The sequence below is a fragment of the Poromitra crassiceps genome (genome assembly GCF_964638095.1).
Source record: "Poromitra crassiceps genome assembly, chromosome: 3".
Taxonomy (NCBI): Eukaryota; Metazoa; Chordata; class Actinopteri; order Beryciformes; family Melamphaidae; genus Poromitra; species Poromitra crassiceps.
In genome coordinates this window covers 55,499,939-55,515,213 of record NC_139625.1, presented here as the reverse complement: position 1 = coordinate 55,515,213, position 15,275 = coordinate 55,499,939, and the positions used below count along the sequence as shown (strand labels likewise).

Here is a 15,275-nt window from a genome sequence, read left to right as displayed (position 1 = left end):
GTAAAACAACTGTTAGGTTTAGGCAACAAAGCAACTAGGTTGGGGTTAGGGTTATGGTTTGGGTCGGGATTTTATCCAGGTCTCGAACGGGTCCGCAACACTCCCACCCCTCCTCTCTAGTGCAACTTTGACCTACCAGACTGTTATGTCAAGACCACTGGGGGTCACCGCGAGGCGACCTCCAGATGGTCGTTCGGCATATTACCTTTTGCGTTGGCAATAATGATGCTGAGGAGGCGTGACAAATTGGTGTATTTTAACTCCCCGGGAGTGATGGTGTTCCTTTGAAAGTAGGGTATCGGAAGTTCTGACACAGTGGCCCCTATCGTTGCATCGGCGCTGTTTCTAGGCCGAGCGCCTGGCGCAGCGCAAATCAGTGGGCGTGGTCCAGCGCACTTGATATCGTCGTGCTGGCGCTACACGCAGCCTAAAGCATTACAACCACGCCTTTTAAGCGTAAAATTATGCACCGTCATGCTCATTGGATAAGTGCAATAAACGAATCGCACGCTTGCCTTTTTAGCTCCAATTCCAGTGGTCCCGCAAAACCTGACGAAAGCCAAGCGCTCTGCCCCCCCCCCTCCCTTCATCCAGTCTGTCTGTCTCCATTATAGGCTATTATTCCATATTATTATGCTTCTCAAACCAATCTAACTGCAGTTTAAATACTGCAAGCATGTAAATACGCTACACTATAGCAAGATCAAAGTGAAAAGAATGTTCTAAAGGCATCAGCTAGAAAAATATAGCCTATCCCTATATGATGAGATTAATTTTATATTGGTGAAAGTTTGTCCAGAACGATATCGTTTTCTCTCCCCTGCTGCAGGTAGAATGATGCACATAAATATACCCTACATTATGTAAAGTCATTGCATAAATGTGTTTTTATTGTAAAACTAAATGTGAAGTAGGGCGAAGTTATTGGAGCGGACATCACAGTATAGCACATGACAGTAGAAGCGCGTTCCGAAGCGCATTCCGCTAACACTTATCTAAATCACGTTAAATCGACAAGGGATATATATAGGCCCAGGAGGACATATATGTTTCACTTAGGGTGGTGTTTTAATTTCTATGTTTTATTTGGTCCAATATTGAAATGTTCTACAATTGCAGGCTGTGTTACCATTACACATTATTTTAGATCGACCTTTTATATCTATTTCGCCTCATTTGGTTGCTATTTAGTAGCGAAATGGAGTACCCAATTGCATGCTGGGACATTCACAGGCAGTGAACTTACAGCTGCTATTTCCTATAGGACGTGTGTTGTGTCTGTCTGAGCGAGGGAGTCAGAGAGAGCCAGTTGTATTGTGCCTGTCAGAATGAGGAGAGAGGGAGAGAGTGACACAGAGAAGGGTGACAGAGGAGAGAGCCAGAGGGGAGGGAGAGAGCCAGAGGGGAGCGCTCCGCGCAACTGGCTGCACTGAATAGGCCTGCTTTTCAAAAGCGCAAGGCGCTAAATTTACGCCAGGTCGGAAGATATCAGTAGGCCGGTATTTAGCGCCGACACGCCCACTTTGGCCCATTCTGGGACTGCGCCACGCCCATTCGGCCTAAAGCGCATTTGGCAGCTTAAAGCCATATTGATATCGTCCCAAAACAGGCGCAAGGCACGTTTTTTTGCGTTTAAGGCCCGTTTTAGCGCCGAAGGCCTGTGGGAGAATAGGGGCCAGTATCTCCATTTCCGTGTTCTGCTCTAAATGCCTTCCAGTGCATCTGTGCGGAAAAACATGCATGCTACAAACATGGATGGCTAGTAGGCTACCGCATGCTTCTATCAAGCACAAATCAACTGTATGTGAATCGACTCGAATTCCGTCTTGAATGACCGTTCCATTGCCCTTTTCCCTGTCGGAGGTCAGTTTTTCCGAAATTCCGAGTGCAATGGAATGCATGGTGAGACTGGGTTGGGAATACAGGTCGATGTTTATTATGTAACTAATTTAAATTATTTTAAAATACAATTGTTAACGTTACATTCTGATGCCATGATAAAACACTTGCGTGTATTATCAATTTATTTTGTCTAAATTTTATTATTTTTAACAAATGACTAGTCAAATAGTCACAATAGACAGTACTCTGGAAATAAATATTTTTCCTTACTATTTTCCTTTTTTCCAGACCTGTAAAATACTAAAATCTGAAGCCGAACAGTGTTTTTGGAGGGCAACATGGGGGAGCCTTTAAACAATTAATATCCCCGGCCCGGGGGCCATGTTACTATTAATCCGGCCTTGGCTTTTCCCATCAAAATGCAATTAAAATGCTCAACTTAACGTGACAGTTTATTCCTCCATATAAAAATACATTATCCTATAGTAATATTTTTGCTATATTTTGACTGGTTTTAACAAACAATGACAGTTTCAGTTTAGGTAATTGATCTGTTAGCAGTTGTGTACCTGCTAATCATCTATCCACAAAAATAATGGCTGTTTAAAGAACTTGCATTGTGGCAAACAAGTACAGCTTTTGTAAATAACAAGTGGTTCATCTGCTGGAAAGACATGGATGTGACACTGCAGTAATCCAATGACAACTTGTGCAGTTCCACAGTTCCTTCAGGACAGAGAAGTGTGACACAGTGGGCAGAAGCTGTATTTGCCGATCTCCTGCTCTAGAGCGCAGTGTTTACACACACTGCACATCCAGAACTGGTACTCGGGGATGGGCAGGCCCGTCACGATGCACGTCGGTAGCTTTGCCTCCGGCCTGACGAGACAGAGATGACAATGAATTAGACATTTCAGGGAACATTATAACATGATGTAAGGGAGTTTAAAACTTCAACTTTCCCGCAAATTGTACTGGCTTTGATGTCCAATCATCTAACTATCTGTTTTACAGTCACTAGTCAAAAAGAAATCTGCATTTCTGCTGTGAAAATCCAATATTCTTTTCTAATAAGCTAATAAAGCCAATGATTTATTAAACAAAAATCCACCACAAAATGTATTTTACAGCCTAGTGTCTGGTACATTGTCTGGTCCACAGTGATGGGATGAAAGGCATAGAAGAATATTTTGTGTGTTTTTATGTTAAGGCTTATGAAATCAATATGAGCATGTGATGTTCAGCAGCCATACAGTATAGGAAACTAGTTGATCTGAAGTCTGTTGCCCTCACCCCTCCGGCGTGCTGTCCAGCTCTACCATGCGACTGTCCTTGGGGCTGTGCTTGGTGAAGATCTTCAGGGCCAGGTCCTCGTACAGCTGCCTCTGCTCCGCCTCCAGGCTCTCCAGGGACTCCAGCTTGATGAAGGCCCGCGAGCAGGTGCTGAAGGCCCTGTTGGCTGAGGAGCAAATGGCCACCAGGGAGTAGATCTCCACCGCTGGGATGATGTCCTCGTAATCACGCAGGTGAAGGGCTTTTAAAAGGGAGGGAACAGTCGGAGTTAAGACTGTTTGGTTGAGTTCAGATTCGTAATAAATGTGAGTCAAAATTACCCCAAGAAACAATCTAAAGAACAGGTTTGGAAGGATGAAGGAAACGTAAAGTAACAAAGCACATGTACACATTGTCATACTGAATGAATACTTGAGTTATGTTAACAATAGATGGATTCTCCTGATTTTGAGTCATAATATATCCATCATTAATATGTTGAATTGTCCCATGCAGCAGGATAATGTTACCTGTGCGCATGGCGTTCTCCATGTAGCCTTCGTACAGCTGCCGCTGGGCGAGCAGGAAGAAGTGATAGGCCTCTGCTCCACGCCAGGCGTTGTCCACAATACGGTTGTCTGAAGAGGCTGCATCTTCCTCGAGGAGTCCAGCGAGTGCAAATGTCGCCTAAATATCAGAAATATCCAAGATTGATTGACACAACAAATTCTAACATGAAACATTCAAGTGACGCATTCAGTAAGCTGTTGACTTTGTGGTGCTTCACAAATAAGTTAGGCCATAAACATAATTTCATTTTGTGCTGATTTTAGCGACCCCTGTGGACAAAAGTGTTAGTGTTCTCCTTGAACAAAGACTGCATTTCCTGAACATCGAACCTCCCCTGCTGTTTTATTTACTGCATAAGTTTACGTTATTGGTTCATTCGCTGGCTGGAACAAAAATTACAACCAGTTTCACATGGATGTGAACAGAGGAACTCCCGCTGTCCCGACCCGCACACAGGCATTTAGAATAACTACTATATAAATCACCAATGTCCTCACCAATGGTCTCATTTGATAATGTAGGTAAGATGTGAGGCATCAGTATTAAATTGAGAGTATTAGTATGAGTATAAAATTGAATTGTTTCATAACCAGTTAAAAGTTCCTCATAGCTGCTTTCAAACTTTTATTTCCATTGTGGTAACCAGGGGCGTCATGCAAGCCAACAATCTGAGGGGGCGAACTTTGTCGTAACTGTCGTAATGCTGGCCACCTCTTAATTTATGGCACTAGCTAAACTGTCATAATGCTGGCCACCTCTTAATTTCTTCCAAAATAATGTTGAATGAATGGATGAATTTATTAAGACAGATGTTAAAAATACAAATGAACAGATAAAATCCATACACCGGTATTAAAATTGTCAAGGAATAAAACACAATAAAGTCCATGACTTGTTTCCATTGTGGTCCTCGTTTGTAAAAAACACTCAGCCCAGCCAGCACGAGCCTTCCAAGAGAGAATCAAACAGCATATCAACACTACACACACACACCACAACAGAAAGCACAAACAGCGACAGTTATACAATGCAGCTCATCAGCCATCTCTTCACTGATGTTTTAAAACGGTTGGCAGTGACAATTTCTTTCAAATGGGGTAACAACATATTCCATTCTGTGGCTGCCGAGTACAGGAAGCTGTTGTTCCCAATACAGTTCTAAACCTACAGGGACTAAATTTGACTCACTAGCTTTGGTAGAGTACCCATGAGTATCGCTGACTAGGTTAAAAACATTTTTTTAAGTAGTTGGGGACGGAGCCAAACACTATTCTGTGGGTAAGACCCAGAACCTGCTCTCAATTGACAACCATTTTAGTTCTGTGAATTGGGAGCGACCTTATTAAACATAGCCTACGTAGGGCAGTTTTTCATTTGCCAGGGGAGGCAATTCCACAGATTGATACCAGATATGAAAAATGACCCGCAGAGCTTTTCATATTGGAAGTGTAGTAGCAGTAGGTGGAGTAGGTGTCACTTTTCTCAGATGGGAGACACTTTATTTTGAAATGTGGCCATGTGTGGGCCATCTATGGCATGGCCTACCTCTGACTTCTTCCCTTTGGCTTTGCTCTGCTGTGACGTCTTCACCTGCTCGTGGTAGTTTTCAACCAGCAGTGCTGCCAACACATACAGCTTCTTCACTCTCAGTGGTCTGCTCCTTTTGTTAGCCTCCTCATCTGCTATCTGAAAGAAGGTGCCACCAACAGTATAGCATATATAGTATATGTATATATAGGATAAATATATATATATATATATATATATTTATATTATATATATAGCATGTGCCTGAAAGCTGATATAGGCCAGCATCTGACGAGCTCTATTCCAAAATGCAATATTTAAGGAAAAAGATGCATCGGCATGATAAAAACAAGCCTACCTTAAACATGAGTTTGGCCGCATCAAGAAAATGGTGGGCTTTCCGGTACAGCTCCACCGCCTCCAGAGTCTTATTCTTCTCAAGCAGATGTGATGCGTATTTGGCAAGAAGAGATTTGATTTCTTTCATGTTGTGGTTCTTGGCCAGTTCAACTGCTTTGTTCCACTGTAGGAGAACAAAAACATTGTAATAAGTCATTAAAAAACACAACTGCCATCTCTAATCTCTAAAAAACCTGCAACACTCTAAATTAAATTATGTAGCTTTGGAAAATGCACTCCCCAAGCATTTAGTAGGAACACTAGGACCGGTAGGTATCAGCTTTCAGCTCAATGAGTGTTTACATGCACACTAATAAAACGATCATTATGGGATTTTACTGTTACGTACCTGATAGGCCGTTATTGGATCCTGAAAAATCTGATAAACACATCTAGCTTTCTGCTGAATCATCAGTTGTATTCAGTGCATGGCCCAAACTCAATGTTCATGCATTTTGAGGTGAGTTCCCGCTATTTACTTAAGTGCATGTAAACGCGGTAATCAGATTATTGCATTTACCTGATTATTCTGTTATCTGATTAGTATGTGCATGTAAACGCACTCAACTGGCCAAAGTGCCATCCGTCCATCCTGACGTGTTACATTCTGAGATGCTTTTCTGCTCAGCCCCAGTTCTAAAGTGGTTATCTCAGTTAGCCTTTCTGTCAGCTCCAACCAGTCTGACCATTCTCCTCTGACCTCTCTCATCAACAAGATGTTTCAGCTCCAACCAGCCTGACCATTCTGAACTCTGACCTCTCTCATCAACAAGGCGTTTCCGCCCGCAGAACTGCCGCTCATTGGATGTTTCTGGTTTTTCGCATCCCAAATCCCAGGAGATCAGCAGTTTCATAAATACTCAAACCACCCCATCTGGCACCAACAGCCATGCCATGGTCACATGAATCATAATCATAATCACAAGACTAAATGCATGTTATTCTCAAGGTCTCCTGAGACTGACCCCAGTGTAAGTATTCATACTCTCAAAGGTGAGCAAATTGAAATCGTCAATTATGATAAATATTGGGGCATTTGTCTAGACACTAAGCTCTCATTTCAGACCCATGTGGAACACCTAACCAAAAAGCTGACCACGTATGAACAGTGAGTCAGGAAAGGCCGCTATCACTTTGTCTGCTCCTGATAGGTGGAACAAGCTTCAGGACTCTCAAACTGGACCGATTGGTCTCCTTAGAGACGCTCAGGGTGCTACTTGGGGATGCATTACATAGTGACTGTACCTGCTTAAGTAGCCCTCTTATTTGTCTGCATCTGTGGTTTTTTAATGTGATTTTTATTGTTTTATACGTGCCGTAAATTTGTAATTGTAATTATAATTGTATTTGTTGTATTTCTGTAAAGAGAGTGTCCTTGAAAAAGAGAGCCTGCTCTCAAGGATCGTCCCTGGATAAATTAAGGTTAATTAATTAATTAATTAATTAATAAATAAATAAATAAATAAATAAATAAATAAATAAATAAATAAATAAATAAATAATAAAAAGTCGGTGAATATATAATTATTTCAAATATATATTTTACTTTTAATGGACATCACACTTAAGATATTTGAAGTCCTGAGTGTGGACGTGTGTGCTGCAACCACAACAGGAAAGTTACATGGAGACCCTCACAATGAAGTGACAGCTCCACAATGCATCCCATTCATTTTGTTGTCAAAAAACACAGCATTAACTCAGCAGGAGAACCTTCCTGAAATGGGGGATGTTAAGGCTGTTAATGACTTCTTCTCTTGCGTAAATTACAGTGTTACTGTGCTCTTCAACAGAGCCAGCTGTGCCCTCTTTTTATTTTATTTTTACAAACAGCAGCAGAAGCAGTTTGCATGGTAGGGAAAGAAAGTTTAAGATTTGATGCTGTATGCTGAATACAGAAAAGTTAACAACCTATTCAGGGTTTCCCCACCTTAAACATAAACTTCAAGGACTTTTCAAGGACTTTCCAGGACCAATTCCAGGGCCATAGTTTAAGACATGGATCGATGTTAATTACTGTTAGAATAGCGAGAATGTTTATGAGAACTAGCAGCTTTACAGAAGCTCACAGACACTATATAATTAAAAACAGAGAGAGGCTTGAATGTGTGAACACATCTCAACTGTGCTGTTACAAGTTAAGTAAAAGGGAAAATATAAAAATAATTTCTATTTCTATTCTTACACAAAATAGATAAATTCAAGCACTTTCAAACACCCATGACATGACAGCCGAATCACTGCCCATCTTTCGGTCGGAGACTAAAGGTACACCTCTTCAAGTTACACCTGGACCCCTCTTGAACTAACCCTTCCTGTCTGGTACTGTCTGGTTTCTAACGTCAGTATTGTTTCGTCAAATTGTTTGATTACATCACCACTGATGACAACAGTGATGGCATAAGTGATGATGTCATCAGTGCGCGTAGCGCGCGAGATGCCTAGTGTTTTAAAAGGAAACTTAGATTTTATTTATGTTCACACTAACCATCCTGATTTTATCTTATCTCTTGTCATATTTTGTGATGTCTGTTTTACGGAGTGCAAGTATCTTATGATTGTAAGTTGATATTCTGGTCCACTCGCTAACAGAGTGCTTGAGGACCATGCTACATTGTTCTATCTGATTCTAGATGTACTGTTAAACATTTTCTTCTTCTTTCTTCTTCTTTCACTCTTATGTGACATGTTTTTTGATTATATTGTTTGTATGACATGTATTGTGAATTAATGTATTGTTGACCTGGACCCCAGGAAGACTACCTGATGCCTTTTTAATAAACAAATAAACTAACCTATCTACTTATCTATCTTACCTTAGCTGATGAAGACTATGATGCACAGTTGTTTGCACTATTCTTGACAAAATGTACTATTGTATGTTGCTTTGGACAAAAGCGTCTGCTAAATGACATAATGTAATGTAATCTATTCATGACTATTTTCAAAAACTTTCAACGCCTTGCCTTTTTCTCTCTCAAATTCACAAACTTTCAAGGATTTCAAGGACCCGTGGGAACCCTGTATAATGAGTATCTAAAACCAGAGTTTGAGAAGACCATTCACAGTCCGTGGCTAAACATCAGTCAGGATGAGGGCAGGAGAGTAGGAGGACAGAAAGTTCCACAGTGACCCTGCTGGTACAGCGGTGTCAAACCTTGTGTTTGCTCTACGGGAACTGGAGCCAAATGTAATTGGGCTGGCGCTCAGAAAACGCTGGCGCCGGCCGCGAGCACTCTGGCCATCTCTCACCTGGTTCAGATGGACGCAGGCATCGACCGCAGCTTTAGGCTGGTTGCACCTCAGGTAGGCGTTCACAGCCTGCTCACACATGCCCACAGTAGCAAACATCTGGCCAATGTCCTACAACACAGAGACAGAAAATCAGATTCTATTTTATGTAGGGATATATAGGTTTAGAAGACAGTTGGTTCTAAAACTGCTGATATAAAGCTGAGCAATTTGTTATGTTTGTTTGTTTGTTAAAACTATAGTCTTCGCTCACCGGCAGAAGTTTATGATTCTCTGGTAGCAAGCTTGTCAGTCTCTCAAGGCCGTCATAGTCCTCTAACATGTAGTAGCATTCTGCCAGCCTCTCCTGGTTGCGCCCCTGGATGTAGTACTGCACTGCATTGAACCTTGAAAAAGGAAGGATTGATACTTATACTGTATACACAGAGAGGAAAGAGAGAAGGCGAGGGAAAGTATATTATGTATATTTATATACACAGAGAGGAGAGAGAGCGGGAGAGGGAAAGTATATATGTATATTTATATACACAGGGAGGAGAGAGAAAGAGGGAAAGTATATATGTATATTTATATACACAGAGAGGAGAGAGAGAGGGAGAGGGAAAGTATATATGTATATTTATATACACAGAGAGGAGAGAGAGGGAGAGGGAAAGTATATATGTATATTTATATACACAGAGAGGAGAGAGAGAGGGAAAGTATATATGTATATTATATACACAGAAAGGAGAGCGAGAGGGAGAGGGAAACTATATATATATATTTACAGTTGCTCTATGCCACTCCAATAATGCATATACCAATTGCATCTAAAACGCACGAGTGCACTTGCTGAAATGTTGAACAATAAACAGCACAGGTCACTTTTGAGATCTCCCAGAGAAAGAAAGGACAAGCAAAAGCCCATACCACTTCTGTCTGTCAGCGAAGTAGTCTCCAATTGCATTGTAAGCCTGTTCCATCAGCGCGTCGTCACAGTCCCCAGAGCCAGACTTGAGGAGCTGCAGCACTCTGAACCAGTCGCCCAGCTTGATCCTCAGGCTTATTGCAAGGTCCCTACAGAGAGAGAGAGACAAGTCCACCGTTACCACCGGGTCAAAATAACTGGTGCCGTTTCATCCTTTAGGGCAGAACTGGCAGTAAAAATGACGCCTGCAAATACAGTAACATGACATGCTATGTGTACCTGCGATCCATGTCCAGGTACATCCTCTCGGCTTCCTCAAACCGGCTGAAGTACGCTGCCACCTCGGCCTGCTTCATGGCCTCACTCTGCAGGTTGCCCAGGCGCTTGACGAACTCGATGCCCTGGTAGTCCTTGCAGCGGACAAAGGCCTGCTCGGCCGTCTTCAGATCCAGTTTCTGGAGGGCCGCTTCGGCCAGAAGGCGCCTGGCAGGGTGAGAATAAAGAGAGGGGGCGGTTAGGTTGCTGTCATCAGTCAACACAAGAACAACTTTGTCAGATCATTGTAGTGCCGGTATAAGATCTTATTCACTGAGTGCCAGATGACATGCAGTTTGTCAAGCGCCTGGGCAACCAGCAGAGCGAGGCCACAGGGGTGGCTGTGGCTCTGGAGGTAGAGCAGGTCATCCACTAATCAGAAGGTCGGTGGTTAGATCCCCGGCTCCTGCAGTCCACATGTCGAAGTGTCCTTGGGCAAGACACTGAACCCCAAATTGCTCCTGATGGCTGTGCCAGCACCCTGCGTGGCAGCTTGCTGCCTTCAGTGGATGAATGTGTGTGAATGGGTGCATGTAGGCACATTGTAAAGCACTTTGGATAAAAGCACTATATAAATGCAGTCCATTTACAGTACATGCAACACATCTACATTTGAAATGTCAGGTTGATTTTGTGTTTGAAAGGGTTAACCTGCTTTGCCCGGGTCGGACATGGGTTGATTTCAGTGTGAAGGGCACCACCCGGTGCCGGGTTGCTTAACTTGAATTATCTGGGCTGTACACTGTATGGGAACCTGGGAGGGGCTTCCATGGCCTTAAAGATTTTGGGTAAGGTTAAATCCAGAACCAGATACCTTGCCAGGAGGGCAAGATTACTAGACAGGGAATCCCTAAGAATACTGGCATCCTCCTTAGTCCAGTGTCACTTAGGCATGGGTCGATTTCCGGTTTTACCGGTTCGGTTCGGTGTACGAGCCCAAACCAGTTTGATCACGTGCGAACCGAAAAAACCTAATTTTTTTTTTTTTTTTTTGCCAGTCCATTCTGATTGCACTATTGTTCGTATTAGCCTCTTCTCAAGTTGCACTAGTATGCAAAAGTCTTATTTTGTTTATTATGTTGATGTTTGAAGAAAAGTTAAGCTGAATAGTTATGAGAAATAAATACAGGGTGTGTTTGTTACACAGGTGTCCTGCTTCTTTTTATTCAGTATCATTGCTGGTTGACAATACCAGCTTAGAGGTGTATTATCGCTATCAGGTGGACTGAAGTTGCACTACAGACAGTTATGGGTCATTTTTTTTCAATTACAAAAAAATTCGGTATACCGGTTCGATCCGGTTTAGACGGCAATATTGAACTGGTTTTAAAATTTTCAAACCGACCCAGCCCACTGTCACTTGGACTACGCTGTCAATGTGTGGTATTGGAGCCTTAATAAGGCCTTAAAGCAGAAACTCCAAGTAGCACAAAATAAACTGGTGAGAGTAGTGCTAGGGCTGGGTTACAGGAGTCATGTGGGCAGGTCAGATCTGTCCAACCACAGTAATAGCGAGCACACTCACCAAACGTTAAAAAAACTCAGGTGCAAGGCACAGAATATGACTTAAAGAAGAGAACAGCCAGCACACTTGAATGTCCTTTCAAAGGTTTAATCCATCATCTGGGCAAAAGCAGCTACAACCAGCTGGTTGTAGCTGCTTTTGCCCAGATGATGGATTAAACTTTTGAAAGTCAAAATAGAAATAGAGAAAAGGCATGCAACACAAAGTTTGTTTTTGCTCCCGTGGACAACATTTAATAGACAGAGACAAACAGTTTCGATCCGTATCGGATCTACTATACTACTGTAAGAAAGAAATGATTGAGGGGAAACACTGAAGTGTGAGTAATTGCGTTAGTAGTTTGGGTGGATAGACCTGCACGCAGCACAGCAGCGTTAGTAGTTTGGGTGGATGAGACGTGCACGCAGCACAGCAGCGTTAGTAGTTTGGGTGGATGAGACGTGCACGCAGCACAGCAGCATTAGTAGTTTGGGTGGATGACCTGACGGAGCTGGATTTTTTTTAATTAGGTGATTGCCCTAATTACCTAATTACATCAGTGATGTCATCAATGATGTCATACCATCACTGATGATGTAATCAGTGATCTCATACATAGGCATTGTGACATCATTGTTTATTTAAAACATTTTTTTTTGCTTGAAAACAGCATTTTGGCAAGTCTAAAAATGATTATGGTAGACTTCCGGGTCTAAAACGGAAAGACGATTACAAAATGACGTTATGCGGAAGCGTCCTTATACGGGCAAATAATAAGGTGAATATCCAGTTCATGAATGAATGAATTCCATATCATTTAACAGTACAGTATGTTTTATTGATCTCGTATTGATCTAAGGGTAGAGGCAACCTCTCATGCACTTACCAGAGTCTTGGGTGAGGATTGTCTTCAATGAACTGCGAGGCATCTTCGATCCCCACTTTCTCAATCAGCGCACGGCTGTCTCTCAGGGAGCGGATTTCAAAGTTGATGAGGTAGTCCTTGTTAGGCCTCTCTGGATCCTGTAAGGCAACATCACAAGGCTGAGTGCTGGAAATAAGTGGGACAACTAAGTCACAGGCTATGTTACCTTATGCTTGATAGCAATACAAAGTGATTACTTCTTAGCATTTTGCAATCAGCTGTTGTCGCAGAAAGCTAAATGGGGGTTGTGTGTGTGTACACAATAACTCAAGACCAATACCAATATTGTATACCAATATGATACTAGAAACATCATACTTACAGCACAGTTCCCCCCTAACGAGTCTGATTAGATTATGGAGGACCTTGCTGCATACATTTGCATAATAATGAGAAAAGGTCTTTCATCATCAGTCAGTATATAAATGGGAGCTGGGGCTCTGTGTCTCTGTCTGTCTGTCCCACTGATGCCATCATCAGTGATGTCATAAACCACTGTGACATCATCAGTGATGTCATAAACCCCTGATGACATCAGTCTCACTGATGACATCATCAGTGATGTCATAAACGACTGATGACATCAGTCCCGCTGATGACATCATCAGTGATGTCATAAATTCACTCACACAAAACACACAAAGTCCCAGTGATGATGTCATCAGGGATGTCATAAACCACTGTTGACATAATCACTGGGACTTTGTGTGTGTGAGTGAATTTATGACATCACTGATGTCATCAGTGGGACTGATGTCATCAGTGGTTTATGACATCACTGATGATGGCATCAGTGGGACCGATGTCGTCAGTGGTTTATGACATCACTGATGATGTCACAGTGGTTTATGACATCACTGATGATGTCATCAATGGGACAGACAGAGACACAGAGCCCCAGCTCCCATTTACTGTATACTGTCAGTGACAGTAGCGGAGCGTACACCGGGGCAGAGGGTGCGCCCGCCCCGGGGCCCACTCGTCAGGAAGGCCCCATCAAAAAAAAAAAAAAAAAAAAAAAAAAAAAAAATGTTTTTTTGCAGGCCAGGCCACCGGGGCCGGCTGGCAACCTGTGTTTTTCTTTTTCTTCTTCAGAACAAGCTTGTCTGTGAAGTGGCTTCACTGTAAGCTTTCTTGGACATAATATTACTTGGCTCAATGAGTGACAAAGTGTGTTTTCGGATATAGGGGCTATCAGCTATTTTACAGTTGTGACTTAAAATGACTTTATTTAATAAAGTCAGTGGTGTGAGTGTGAGTGGAATTCAATCAATAGACAATAACATTGGTGTGTTTAAAATGAGATATTCCACTAAATATCACTAAAACTGATTCAAACATGCAAAAAAATCTAAATTTGTCTTTTTGTTTGATGGGGCCCCCCTAAGAGCTTCGCCCCCTCTGGGCTGATAGGGTCGCTCCGCCCCTGGTCAGTGATGTCATAAATTCTCTCACACACACAAACACACACACACACACACACACACACACACACACTCATCATCATCAGTATATAAATGGGAGCTGGGGCTGTGTCTCTGTCTGTCCGACTGATGACATCATCAGTGATGTTATAAATCGGGCAAGGCCGTGCAGCGGTCGAGCTGCGAATGCGAGCTGCAGGGTCAGCTCGGCGAGCTGCAGGACAGGTGAGGCCGCGCAGCGGGCGAGCCTAGGAATCGAGCGCGCAAGATGCCTAGTTACACTATAACTCCTTAATGTATTGAGAAATGGAGTTCATACATATATTCACAGTTCATATATGTGTTAGGTGAAGACAAGTATGTTGACTGAAATATCTGTTAATTAATGTATGAATTAGCTTAATCAATGATCCAATTAGCACAACTGGTAGGCACAACTGCATCTCGTTTTAATCTTAGGGTTACCTTCAGGATTTCATCAAGCAGGACAGACTTGATTTCCAGGTCTTCAAAATTGCAAATGTATCCAGATGTTTGAATAGGTTCCTGTTTTTAAGGGACAACATAATAGACATAATAAATTGCACAGTAATCCCACTAAAATTAACTGTCAAATGTTTATTCTGCTATAGTAAGCTATGGCAGTTGAGGTTTTGCTATAGTAAGGTATGGCAGTTGAGGTTTTGCCATTTGTACCATTTGTTGAAGTAATGAAAATGGTAGCTGTATGAGACATTGCTATGGTATTTGACCATCACACGAGGACTGAGCATTCACCTCTGGGTCTAGGTTCCTGAAGACGTACATCCTGGTCTTCTCCATCATGGCAAACAGATCAGGGTTGTCGTTCGCCCACTTCATGTCCCACACATCTTTGCGCTCAAACTTGGACGGATCCCCAGCGGCCGCCTGGCTCCCAGAGCTGTCAGCCAAGGAGGCGCGAACCTCCAGGTCCAACAAGGTCAATACGCCTGCGATGTCGATTATGGCCAGACGGCTGCAGAAAATCATCAAATATATAATAATATCAAATGTGAAGCTCATACATACAGCGGACAGCAAAGGTCTACACACACACTTTTTCAAATGTTCTATTTTTTTAGACTTTTAGAATTAATAAAACAATCCCAATTTTAATACATACATGCAGACACTGGGCTCTACTTTCCCCCTGGCCTTAAAGTGGACTTAGGCGGTAAACTGGCCTTAAACACGCTTTATGCCTGCCTACCGCTGACTCGGCGGGCCCAGCGCCACGAGGGGGCAACAGGGGGCTTTGCACCCTCAGTTCAATTTGCTGCCCCCTCACTTCAAATTTGATCAGTTTAAGTTAAT

The 15,275-nt window shown here is 42.5% G+C and overlaps 1 protein-coding gene across 1 annotated transcript in view; it reads right to left on the bottom strand.

Moving 5' to 3' along the window:
* Positions 1–2,175: 2,175 nt before the first annotated feature.
* wdr35 (WD repeat domain 35) overlaps positions 2,176–15,275 on the bottom strand; it is a 38,026-nt gene continuing 24,926 nt past the window's right edge. Inside the window, exons 16-27 of the mRNA XM_083633254.1 lie at positions 14,718–14,937; positions 14,406–14,486; positions 12,478–12,614; positions 10,052–10,255; positions 9,775–9,921; positions 9,116–9,248; positions 8,863–8,973; positions 5,570–5,734; positions 5,230–5,370; positions 3,645–3,801; positions 3,136–3,376; positions 2,176–2,721 (exon numbers count right to left, since the gene is read on the bottom strand). Of these exons, the coding sequence (XP_083489380.1) occupies positions 2,571–2,721; positions 3,136–3,376; positions 3,645–3,801; positions 5,230–5,370; positions 5,570–5,734; positions 8,863–8,973; positions 9,116–9,248; positions 9,775–9,921; positions 10,052–10,255; positions 12,478–12,614; positions 14,406–14,486; positions 14,718–14,937 (1,888 nt within the window). The 3' untranslated portion in view covers positions 2,176–2,570. The remainder of the gene's footprint in view (positions 2,722–3,135; positions 3,377–3,644; positions 3,802–5,229; positions 5,371–5,569; positions 5,735–8,862; positions 8,974–9,115; positions 9,249–9,774; positions 9,922–10,051; positions 10,256–12,477; positions 12,615–14,405; positions 14,487–14,717; positions 14,938–15,275) is intronic.